General features: G+C 63.9%; 1 protein-coding gene across 1 annotated transcript; it reads left to right on the top strand.

The window, feature by feature from the left end:
* Positions 1-281: 281 nt before the first annotated feature.
* Positions 282-11,116, top strand: AHNAK2 (AHNAK nucleoprotein 2). Its single transcript, XM_024758069.1, has 3 exons — positions 282-306; positions 414-769; positions 924-11,116. The coding sequence occupies exons 1-3, from the start codon at positions 282-284 to the stop codon at positions 10,548-10,550; spliced, it is 10,008 nt and encodes a 3,335-aa protein (XP_024613837.1). The 3' UTR covers positions 10,551-11,116.
* Positions 11,117-11,940: the final 824 nt, after the last annotated feature.

Below are 11,940 nucleotides of genomic sequence, written 5' to 3'. Positions count from 1 at the left end.
GTGGGGTAGGCATATGCTCACTGAGGCCTGATGTGCTTCTGTTCCAGTCCACGCAGGAGGCGACGGAGGGGACACTGAAGACCAAGGTGGAGGCCGGAGCCAGTGGCTACATTGTCACGGGCGGCGGGGACCAGGGGATCTTTGTTAAGCAAGTGCTGAAGGAGTCGTCAGCTGCCAAGCTCTTCGGCCTGAGAGAAGGTGCCACGACCCCATCCCCATGTCCCTGTGGTCCCATCAGGATCGGGTGGGGCCTGAGGGGGACGGGCCACAGTGGACTCAGCATGGCCCCATCCCCATGTCCCTGTGGTGCCATCAGGTTAGGGGGCCCTGGAGGGGGACAGGCCACAGTGGACTCAGATGAGTCCCTAGAGACTGCTTAGCTGTGTCCGGGCTGGGGCCACTCGCTCTGACAGGTTTTCTGCTTGGAAATGGGGGCTCCTTCCCACCCGGGGCTCAAGAGAAGGAAGGGGCCGGGCAGCCTGAGCGGGGTCGCCTCCTCGGTCACGCACCCCTGTGGACCCCTCCCGTGAGGCCCGACGAGGTCCGGGGCACTAAGGTGCGGGGACCGCTCTGTCTTCGTCTAGGGGATCAGCTGCTCAACACAACCATATTCTTTGACGACATTAAATACGAAGATGCGCTCAAAATCCTTCAGTACTCAGAGCCTTACAAGGTTCAGTTCACAATCAGGCGGCAACTTCCCGCCCGGGAGGACGATGAGGGAGCTTCCGGCGGTGCTCAGCGTGGCTCGAGGGGCAGCAAGAAGCAGGTGAGCTTGCATGGCCAGCAAAGCTGGCCCCGGCTGGACCCCGGGTGCCCAGGCTGAGGCTGGGAGGGGACCCCCACTGCCCCCTCCCGTCCCCGGAGCCCCTGCCTCCAACTCCCTGTACGGGGGCCCAAAAGGTGCTCTCTCCCTGTTTCAGGACCAGGATATCGCCGAAGGGCGCACGGAGACCCCCACGGAGACGCTGCAGGAGGATGGAGACCAGGAGAGGCTCATCTCCAAGCCCAGGGAGGGCAGAGGCAGGCAGCCCCAGAGGGAGCGGCTCTCCTGGCCCAAATTCCAAGCGCTGAAGAGCAAGCGTGGGCCAGGGCCCCGGAGGTCGCACAGCTCCTCGGAGGCCTGCGAGCGAGGGGACGTGCCTGACCTGTCCCCCACGAGCACAGACACGGAGGCCCAGCTCCCGGAAGCAGGGCCAGGCAGGCAGCAGAAGAGAAGTTTCTCGAACCTGAGATTCCGGGTGGGCTCAGGGAAGGGGCTGTCGGGCAGGGGAGCCCACGGGGGGACAGTCCAGGCTGGGATCCTGGTGGAGACAGGGCCCCGGGATTCCGGGCGAGAGGCCTCCAGGGCTGCCGCCCATGGCGGGAGAGAAGACAGGACGGCAGGGGTGCCAGAGGCCGCCGAGCCCCCCACGGAGCCCGGCCTCCGCACTGAGGGAGCCCCCGGGGAAGGGGCGGGCCCGGCACCCAGACCCCGAAGAAAGACAAAAGAGGCCAAGGACAAGGGGGAGACTGTGCCCCAGGGAAAAGCCGGGCTGGGCCCAGCGCCAAGACAGAGCAGGGAGGGGGCCAGGGAAGGCACGCAGGCGCTGGAGGTCGGCATTGCCAGGCTGTCTCTGCAAGACTCAGCAGACCAAGGCATCCACCAAAAGCACCAACCAGAATTCCACGTCCGCATACCCACTTTAAAGACACCCAGGTTTGGACTTTACAAAGAAAAAGTGCTCGAGAAAGAAGGAGCCGCAACAGCTCTCCAGCGGGGACCACGGCAGAGAAGGGCCTCTGCTGAGGGCACGGAGGACAAGGGGGAGGAGGCAGGGGAAGCAGAAAAGCACAGGCCCAGACAACCCCCAGTCCATCCGCCAGCGCAAGAGGTAGGAGAAATGGAGGAAGATGCAGCCCAGAAGAGAGACGAGGACAGCAAGGGTGGGGGCCCGCACACGGACGAAAAGGAGGGGAAGATGAAAATGCTAAGGGTCAAGCTGCCCTCCTTTGGGTGGTCGCCAGCGAAGGAGGCAAAAGGAGACAAAGCGACACAACTCCAGGAAACAGAGAAGGAAAAGGAAAGCAGCATCACAGTCGTAACGTTAGAGACAGACATAAAAGGCAAAGATGGACTAGAGAGACACAGCAAGTTCAAAATGCCCAAGTTCAAGATGCCGTCCTTTGCGGTGTCGGTACCCAGAAAGTCCGTCGAGGCCACCGTGGAGGTGTCCGTGCCCAAGGCCCAGGCCGAAGTGACCCTGCCCCCACTGCAGGGTGATGTCAAGACCAGTGACCTCAGCATCGAGCTGCCTTCCGCCGAGCTGGAAGTCAAGGCGGCCAAGGTGGGCCTGAAGCTCCCGGAGGGCCACCTTCCTGAAGCGGAGTCCACGGAAGCGGCAGCGGAAATCGGACTCAAGGGCCACCTGCCCAAGGTGCAGATGCCAAGCATCAAGGTGCCCCAGGTGGACATCAAGGGGCCCAAACTGGAACTGAAGGACGCCAAGGGCGAGGTGACGACCCCCGATGTGGAGGTGTCTCTGGCCAGCGTGGAGGTGGACATCCAGGCCGCGGGCACCAAGCTGGAGGGCGACGTGTCCCTTGGCGACAAGGAGGTGGCCGCCAGAGAGAGCAAGTTCAAAATGCCCAAGTTCAAGATGCCGTCCTTCGGGTTGTCGGTGCCCAGCAAGTCCGTCGAAGCCTCCTTGGAGGGGTCTGGGCCCAAGGCTCAGGCCGAGGTGACCCTGCCTTCGGTGCAGGCCGAAGTCAAGACCAGTGACCTCAGCGTCGAGCTGCCTTCCGCCGAGCTGGATGTCAAGGCCGCCGAGGTGGGCGTGAAGCTCCCGGAGGGCCACCTTCCCGAAGCGGAGCCCAAGGAAGCGGCAGCGGGAATCGGACTCAAGGGCCACCTGCCCAAGGTGCAGATGCCAAGCATCAAGGTGCCCAAGGTGGACATCAAGGGGCCCAAACTGGACCTGAAGGATGCCAAAGGCGAGGTGACGACCCCCGACATGGAGGTGTCGCTGCCCAGCGTGGAGGTGGACACCAAGGCCGTGGACATCATGCTGGCGGGCGATGTGTCCCTTGGGGACAAGGAGGTAGCCGCCAGAGACAGCAAGTTCAAAATGCCCAAGTTCAAGATGCCGTCCTTCGGGGTGTCAGCGCCCAGCAAGTCCGACGAGGCTATTGTGGAGGTGTCCGTGCCCAAGGCCCAGGCCAAGGTGACCCAGCCCTTGGTGCAGGCCGACGTCAAGACCAGTGACCTCAGCATCGAGCTGCCCTCCACCGAGCTGGAGGTCAAGGCTGTCGAGGCGGGTGTGAAGCTCCTGGAGGGCCACCTTCCCAAAGTGGAGCCCAAGGAAGCAGTGGTGGGAATCAGGCTTAAGGACCACCTGCCCAAGGTGCCGGGACCCAGCATCAAGGTGCCCGAGGTGGACATCAAGGCCCACAAGGTGGACATCAAGGGGCCGAAACTGGACCTGAAGGACGCCAAAGGCGAGGTGACGGCCCCCAACATGGAGGTGTCACTGCCCAGCATGGTGGTGGACACCCAGGTAGCGGGCTCCAAGGTGGAGGGCGACGTGTCCCTGGGAGACACGGAGATGACCGTCAGAGACAGCAAGTTCAAAATGCCCAAGTTCAAGATGCCATCCGTTGGGGTGTCAGCGCCCAGCAAGTCTGTCAAGGCCGCCATGGAGGTGTCCGTGCCCAAGGCCCAGGCCAAGGTGACCCGGCCTTCGGTGCAGGCCGACGTCAAGACCAGTGACCTCAGCATCGAGCTGCACTCCTCCAAGCTGGAGGTCAAGGCAGCCGAGGTGGGCGTGAAGCTCCCGGAGGGCCACCTTGCTGAAGTGGAGTCGACAGAAGCGGCAGCTGAAATTGGACTCAAGGGCCACCTGTCCAAGGTTCAGATGCCCTCGGAGATGACCGTCAGAGACAGCAAGTTCAAAATGCCCAAGTTCAAGATGCCGTCCTTTGGGGTGTCAGCGCCCAGCAAGTCCGACAAGGCTATTGTGGAGGTGTCCGTGCCCAAGGCCCAGGCCAAGGTGACCCAGCCCTCGGTGCAGGCCGACGTCAAGACCAGTGACTTCAGCATCGAGCTGCCCTCCTCCAAGCTGGAGGTCAAGGTGGCTGAGGTGGGCGTGAAGCTCCCGGAGGGCCACCTTCCTGAAGTGGAGTCGACGGAAGCGGCAGCTGAAATTGGACTCAAGGGCCACCTGCCCAAGGTGCAGATGCCAAGCATCAAGGTGCCCAAGGTGGACATCAAGGGGCCCAAACTGGACCTGAAGGACGCCAAGGGCAAGGTGACGACCCCCGATGTGAAGGTGTCTCTGCCCAGCGTGGAGGTGGACATCCAGGCCGCGGGCACCAAGCTGGAGGGCGACGTGTCCCTTGGCAACAAGGAGGTGGCCGCCAGAGAGAGCAAGTTCAAAATGCCCAAGTTCAAGATGCCGGCCTTTGGGGTGTCAGCACCCAGCAAGTCCGTCCAGGCCGCCATGGAGGTGTCCGTGCCCAAGGCCCAGGCCGAAGTGACCATGCCCTCGGTGCAGGCTGACGTCAAGACCAGTGACCTTAGCATCGAGTTGCCCTCCGCCAAGCTGGAGGTCAAGGCTGCCGAGGTGGGCGTGAAGCTCCCAGAGGGCCACCTTCCCGAAGTGGAGACCAAGGAAGCAGTGGCGGGAATCGGACTCAAGGACCACCTGTCCAAGGTGAAGATGCCCAGCATCAAGGTGCCCAAGGTGGACATCAAGGACCCCCAGGTGGACATCAAGGGGCCCAAACTGGAACTGAAGGACGCCAAGGGCGAAGTGACGACCCCCGACGTGGAGATGTCACTGCCCAGCATGGAGGTGGACACCCAGGTCGTGGACAGCAAGCTGGAGGGTGATGTGTCCCTTGGGAACAAGGAGGTGGCCGCCAGAGAGAGCAAGTTCAAAATGCCCAAGTTCAAGATGCTGTCCTTCGGGTTGTCGGTGCCCAGCAAGTCCGTCAAAGCCTCCTTGGAGGGGTCTGAGCCCAAGGCTCAGGCCGAGGTGACCCTGCCTTCGGTGCAGGCCGAAGTCAAGACCAGTGACCTCAGCGTCGAGCTGCCTTCCGCCGAGCTGGATGTCAAGGCTGCCGAGGTGGGCGTGAAGCTCCCGGAGGGCCACCTTCCCGAAGCGGAGCCCAAGGAAGCGGCAGCGGGAATCGGACTCAAGGGCCACCTGCCCAAGGTGCAGATGCCAAGCATCAAGGTGCCCAAGGTGGACATCAAGGGGCCCAAACTGGAACTGAAGGATGCCAAGGGCGAGGTGACGACCCCCGATGTGGAGGTGTCTCTGCCCAGCGTGGAGGTGGACATCCAGGCCGCAGGCACCAAGCTGGAGGGCGACGTGTCCCTTGGCAACAAGGAGGTGGCCGCCAGAGAGAGCAAGTTCAAAATGCCCAAGTTCAAGATGCCGTCCTTCGGGGTGTCAGCGCCCAGCAAGTCCGTCGAGGCCACCGTGGAGGTAACCCTGCCCTCGGTGCAGGCTGACAGCAAGACCAGTGACCTCAGGATCGAGCTGCCCTCCACCGAGCTGGATGTCAAGGCTGCCGAGGTGGGCGTGAAGTTTCCGGAGGGCCACCTTCCCGAAGTGGAGCCCAAGGAAGCAGTGGTGGGAATCGGGCTTAAGGACCACCTGCCCAAGGTGAAGATGCCCAGCATCAAGGTGCCCGAGGTGGACATCCAGGGCCCCCAGGTGGGCATCAAGGGGCCCAAACTGGACCTGAAGGATGCCAAAGGCGAGGTGACGACCCCCGACATGGAGGTGTCCGTGCCCAAGGCCCAGGCCAAGGTGACCCAGCCCTTGGTGCAGGCCGACGTCAAGACCAGTGACCTCAGCATCAAGCTGCCCTCCTCCAAGCTGGAGGTCAACGCGGCTGAGGTGGGCGTGAAGCTCCCGGAGGGCCACCTTCCTGAAGCGGAGTCCACGGAAGCGGCAGCTGAAATTGGACTCAAGGACCACCTGCCCAAGGGGCAGATGCCAAGCATCAAGGTGCCCAAGGTGGACATCAAGGGCCCCCAGGTGGACATCAAGGGGCCGAAACTGGACCTGAAGGACGCCAAAGGCGAGGTGACGGCCCCCAACATGGAGGTGTCACTGCCCAGCATGGAGGTGGACACCCAGGTAGCGGGCTCCAAGGTGGAGGGCGACGTGTCCCTGGGAGACACGGAGATGACCATCAGAGACAGCAAGTTCAAAATCCCCAAGTTCAAGATGCCATCCGTTGGGGTGTCAGCGCCCAGCAAGTCCGTCCAGGCCGCCGTGGAGGTGTCTGTGCCCAAGGCCCAGGCCGACGTGACCCTGCCTTCACTGCAGGCTGACGTCAAGACCAGTGACCTTAGCATCGAGCTGCCATCCTCCAAGCTGGAGGTCAAGGCTGCCGAGGTGGGCGTGAAGCTCCCGGAGGGCCACCTTCCTGAAGCGGAGTCGACGGAAGTGGCAGCTGAAATTGGACTCAAGGGCCACCTGTCCAAGGTGCAGATGCCAAGCATCAAGGTGCCCAAGGTGGACATCAAGGCCCCCCAGGTGGACATCAAGGGGCCCAAACTGGACCTGAAGGACGCCAAGGGCGAGGTGACGACCCCCGATGTGGAGGTGTCTCTGCCCAGCGTGGAGGTGGACATCCAGGCCGCGGGCACCAAGCTGGAGGGCGACCTGTCTCTTGGCAACAAGGAGGTAGCCGCCAGAGAGAGCAAGTTCAAAATGCCCAAGTTCAAGATGCCGTCCTTTGGGGTGTCAGCACCCAGCAAGCCCATCCAGGCCGCCGTGGAGGTGTCCGTGCCCAAGGCCCAGGCCGAAGTGACCATGCCCTCGGTGCAGGCTGACGTCAAGACCAGTGACCTTAGCATCGAGTTGCCCTCCACCAAGCTGGAGGTCAAGGCTGCCGAGGTGGGCGTGAAGCTCCCGGAGGGCCACCTTCCCGAAGTGGAGCCCAAGGAAGCAGTGGCAGGAATCGGACTCAAGGACCACCTGTCCAAGGTGAAGATGCCCAGCATCAAGGTGCCCAAGGTGGACATCAAGGACCCCCAGGTGGACATCAAGGGGCCCAAACTGGACCTGAAGGATGCCAAGGGCGAGGTGACGACCCCCGACATGGAGGTGTCTCTGCCCAGCATGGAGGTGGACACCCAGGTCGCGGACAGCAAGCTGGAGGGTGATGTGTCCCTTGGGAACAAGGAGGTGGCCGCCAGAGAGAGCAAGTTCAAAATGCCCAAGTTCAAGATGCCGTCCTTCGGGGTGTCGGCTCCCAGGAAGTCCATCGAAGCCGCCTTGGAAGAGTCCGTACCCAAGGTCCAGGCCCAGGTGACCCTGCCCTCAGTGCAGGCCGACGTGAAGACCAGTGCCCTCAGCATCGAGCTGCCCTCCACCGAGCTGGAGGTCAAGGACGCCAAGGTGGGCGTGAAGCTCCCAGAGGGCCACCTTCTCAGAGCAGAGCCCAGGGAAGTGGCGCTGGGAATTGCTCTCAAAGGCCACCTGCCCAAATTGCAGAAGCCCAGCATCAAGGTGCCCAAGGTGGACATCAAGGGGCCCAAACTGGACCTGAAGGACGCCAAGGGTGAGGTACTTACCAAATACCAGGTGACTCTCCCTGCAGCCGCTGTCTCCCCGGAGCTCCCTCTGGAAGCGGCCCCTTGTTCCCAGAACGATGCCTATCTTCCCAGCTCAGAAAGTTCTGCCAGTCTTCCAACCCAGGAGAGAGTTGCAGCATCCCAGACTGACAGTCCCGCAGGCCCTGTGGACCCCATGTCCCTTGCGTCATATGGTCGGGTGAGTTTTCCTAAGCTTCATCCACCAAAGTTCGGGTTTTCTGTCCCAGAAGCAGCCGATGCAGAGACGGAGGCCAGTGCCGGGGATTGTGCCCCCTCTCTATCCGCTACTGGCCCTGCCCGGGGCCTGGACTCCACAGCTGTGCTGTGCAGTGCGTGGCCGTCGGCAGTGGCTGCAGGTGAGACCCCAGCTAAAGATACTGAACGTGGAGGGAAAGAGAGTCCCTTAAAAATGCCGTGGATCAAGCTTCCGTCATTCAGCTGGTCCCCAAAGAACGGGGCGGTGCCCCCAGAGGACCCTGAACGCAGCCTGGACGACGCGGAGATCGGCGTGGCTGTGGACACGGGTCACAAGGGCGTGCCCCCTGGGTGTCCTGTGTCTGCAGTGGAGGTGGCTGTGGACGCGCTTCCGGAGAAGGACGGAGAGGAGAGTGGCGTGGGGTCGCCTGTCTGCGCTGTGCTGGAACCTGCACCTCTCACAGGGCTCACTCCAGAGGGAGGGCCCGGCCTGCCACGCGGAGACCCGGCTGCTCCACGCTCTAGGCCCCCGGCGGGGGGTGGTGCTCCAGAAGGAGCGGACGTGGACCCCCATCTGCCACAGGCCCACGCTCCCCTTTTGGACTTTGCCAGACCCGACCTCAGACCCAGCAAGGCCAGGGTGGGGGTGAGATCGTCAGCTGGTGGCCCTCCGTCTCTGGGACACAGCGGCCAAGGGCACGGGCTCCGGGACGGCTCAGCAAGCCAGCCTCTCGGCGAGGCGACGGCCCCCTCAGTAGGAGACCCCCAGCAGCCGTCCTGCAGCCCAGCAGATGTGGACGCTCCCGCGGTGGAGAGCGCGGCCTCGCAGGGGGGCTGGTTCAGGTTGCCCGCGCTCCGCCTGCCCGGCCTCCGGAGCCCCGCCAAGGAGAGGGGGGCGGCTGGGGCTCGGGGGGCGCCAGCGCCCGCGCCTGCTGCCAGCGCACTGAGGGAAGGAGAAAGCCCAGCTCCAGTCAGGGGTCAGGGGGTTCCCGGGTCAGAGGTGGAAGAAGCTATGTCCCTGCAGCCCCCAGAGGCAGGGGCAGACGAGGCAGCAGCGGAGCTCGCGTCCCACGCAGACGCAGACGTCCTAAAGAGAAGTCCTGAGGACAAACGCTCAGAGCCGCACCTCTCTCCTGCAGGGGCGCCCGCTGCAGGCCTTTCCCCTTCCGAGGCCAGGGTCCGTCCAGGCGAAGGCTCCCTCCCTCTTCAGATGCCTAGCGGCAGGCTTTCAGGAACCCAGGCCCCTCCTGCTGGGCCTGCAGGACCGGGCCTTGCTGCGGGGCAGGGGCGGGCAGAGGAATGGCCCTCCCAGCCTGAAGGCCCCATTAAACTGAAGGCGTCCAGGACCGACGGGCCGTCCCAGGTTTCTGTCGTTAACATGGGTCAGCCCTGGGAAGGCTCCGTGGTAACTGTCAGACTGCCCAGGTTAAGCGTGCCAAGGTTCGCCTTTCCTGACCCCAGCTCCGAGGCCGACGTCTTTATCCCCGCCGTGACGGAAGTGCGGTGCCCGGGGAGCAGCCTTGCCCACGCCCTGCACGAGGGAAGCCCGGGAGTATGGGGCGCCAGCATTCTGAGGGCAGGTGCCGGGGCCCCCGGGGGGCAGCCCGTGGCCCTTGGCTTCTCCCTGGAAGCTTCCCCCATTTCCGAGGTCAGAGTGCGCGTTCAGCGTGCGCAGGGAGAGGGCCCCGAGGTCGCCGTCCACAGCAGGGCGACGGCAGAGTTGGCTGACCTCTCGGGACCCGAGGCTATTTCCACCCAGGTCGTGCGGCAATTGGAGATCCCCGCATCTGAGATCCAAACGGCTTCTTACGGATTCTCATTGCTAAAGGGGAAGATGCCGGAGCCCCGCACGCGGGTGAGTGTCCGAGACTCCCGGCTGAGGGACGGCCTGCAGGAGGCTTCCAAACAAGCCGCCCCGGGAGCAGAGCCCGCCTCTGGAGGTCTGCAGCCGGACACCGGAGGACCGTTTGAAGTGATCTCGCCCCGTGTCAATGTGCCTGGACAGCCAATGTTCACGCCCAAAATGCACTCTGGCCGCCAGGGTGCCGACAGCTGCTCGGACAAGGACGAGGCTGCAGAAGCTCTCGTATTTCCCCCTAAAGAAGCCAGCGGGGAGGCAGCTACCTCCCTGGCAGAGGAAGACTCGGCTCCAAGAGAGAAACCAGGAGGTAGAAGATCTGGTCTGTTCAGGTTTTGGCTTCCGAACGTTGGGTTTTCTTCCTCTGCCGAAGAGCCGCGCGCCGATTCCAAAGGTGAGGCCCGCGCGGCGGCTGCCCTCCAGACACAGCCTGGGGCACAGCCCGAGGCAGAGCTCCCTAAGAAGCCCCAGAGGGCGGGCTGGTTTCGATTTCCCACATTAGGGCTCTCCTCCTCTCCCACCAAGAAAAGCGAAAGCTCTGAAGACGAGGCAGCTCTGGCAGAGCAAAACCCCCAAGAACAAGCGGTCACGTTCTTTGATGCCCCAGAAAGCTTCTCCCCAGAGGGCGAGGGGGCCGGGGGGCCGGCGGAGACTGCGGGCGCCAGAGCGATGGCCACATCCACGGCAAGGACAGGGCTGGTCCTGCTGGAGCAGGACCCAGAGGGCGGGATGCACCTGCACCCGGGCCCACCACCAAGTGAGGACAGACGGACAGACGAAAGGAGGCCCTGCGAAGCTCCCACCGTGAGGACGCGTGTGTCCACCTTGATTCATAGCACCGAGAGCGAAGCAGAGGTGCCCGAGAGCGGCGGGGCCCCACCCTCCCACAGCCCTCCCTAAGTGGGACCCCAAACGTGCCGGCCTCCCAGAGCCTCGGCAGCAGAGGCGGCACCCGGACTCCCCACGAGACCCCAGCCCCACGCGGGGTCCTGTGCTCCTGAGGGTCTTTGTTAGACACATGTTACTCGAGATCCCTGCCCACGAGGCCCTCGAGAACACAACTGCTGCTTGGAGAAGGGGCTGTGACGGCCGTGGGTGCAGAATTCGTTTGGGGTTCAACTCCTGTCCTGCTGCTGCCTCCTGGTGAAGGTCGTTTCGCTCTTTCGGGCAGAGTCCGGCGTATTCCAGGAGACCCCACTCCCCGCTCGCTTGCGACCAGCTCACTCCGCCGTCGGATGCCTCGCCGCCAGCGCGGCAAGCTCTGGGACGTGTTGTGTGACGACGCTCGCGCCCTGGGCTGGGGGCCGGCGAGCCAGCGGAGGCCGTTCAGACGGCCGTGAGTTCCCACGGGACGGTCTGTGGGCGTCCGCTTGCCCGCGGCACACCCCCACCCCGCGTGCCCAGCCCCTCAGTGTACCCGCTGCGGCCAGGCTGCAGACGGGACCTGTCTGGCTGCTCCCGGGACCCTGGACGGGCAATAAATCCAGTGCTGCTTCCCCAGTGCTGACTGCGAGGTGTTTGTTCTGGTTGGAATCCATCCCTGCGCGCCCCCATGCGCTCCGTCCTAAACGCTCCTAGGTTGCTCGGGAAAGCAGAGTCAAGGGTGGCTCACTCATCCGTTTGTCTGTCCAGACCCTCCTCTGAGCCAGCGGCTGCGAGAGACCAAGAGGAAGAAGGCGAGGGCCCAGGAGTCCACAGTGTGGCCGGGGAGGCAGCGCAAGGCGTGGGTGGTGGGCACAGCAGGGACAGCACACGGGGGCCCTTGGCCTCGGGGGCCGGGGATGGGGAGCTGGGTCCTCGGCCACGATGGGGGCCCATCTCAGAGGCTTCCTTTGCCGTGGTGGCCCTCCACCCCAAGCAGCCCACGGGAAGCAGATTCAGAACAAGGTTGGAGGAGTTTCCTATGAACTTGCAGGGGTCAGATCTCCTCCCGGCTGCCTTCAGACGCCCCTCAGGGGCCCGTGGGCACGAGGCACTCGGAGTGGGAGCTGGAGCCTATCCCACCTCCCTTCTGCTTGGAGAGGAGCGGCTGCTCTCGTGGCTGGGGCTACAGGCAAAAGAGCAAGGCTGGGCGGGGGCGGGTTGGGGGGACGCTGGGCCCGCACGGCATCCTGCTACCCCCGAGGCTACTCCCCCCAACCCCCTCCCCATGCTGCCCTGAGAGAGCCTGGGGGGCTGGGTCCTTCCCCCTGGCCGCCATGGGAGGTCCCATCTCCTGTGGCCGGCTGGGAAGGTCTCCCAAGGTAGCGGATGTGGAACCCTCTGGAAGGTGGGGCGGGGGGAGGGAAAG

Source organism: Neophocaena asiaeorientalis, unplaced genomic scaffold (genome assembly GCF_003031525.2).
Source record: "Neophocaena asiaeorientalis asiaeorientalis breed wild unplaced genomic scaffold, Neophocaena_asiaeorientalis_V1.1 scaffold476, whole genome shotgun sequence".
NCBI classification, from domain to species: Eukaryota; Metazoa; Chordata; class Mammalia; order Artiodactyla; family Phocoenidae; genus Neophocaena; species Neophocaena asiaeorientalis.
Note: the sequence above shows the minus strand (reverse complement) of the source record. Positions and strands in the feature narration are given on the sequence as shown.

Bases quoted from the DNA above. Each gene is read 5' to 3' on its own strand.
- AHNAK2 (XM_024758069.1), top strand. From the start codon at position 282: ATGGCCCCATCCCCATGTCCCTGTG. The intron at 307-413 runs GTGCCATCAGGT...TCGCTCTGACAG, and splicing joins CCCATCCCCATGTCCCTGTG to GTTTTCTGCTTGGAAATGGG. The intron at 770-923 runs GTGAGCTTGCAT...TCCCTGTTTCAG, and splicing joins CGAGGGGCAGCAAGAAGCAG to GACCAGGATATCGCCGAAGG.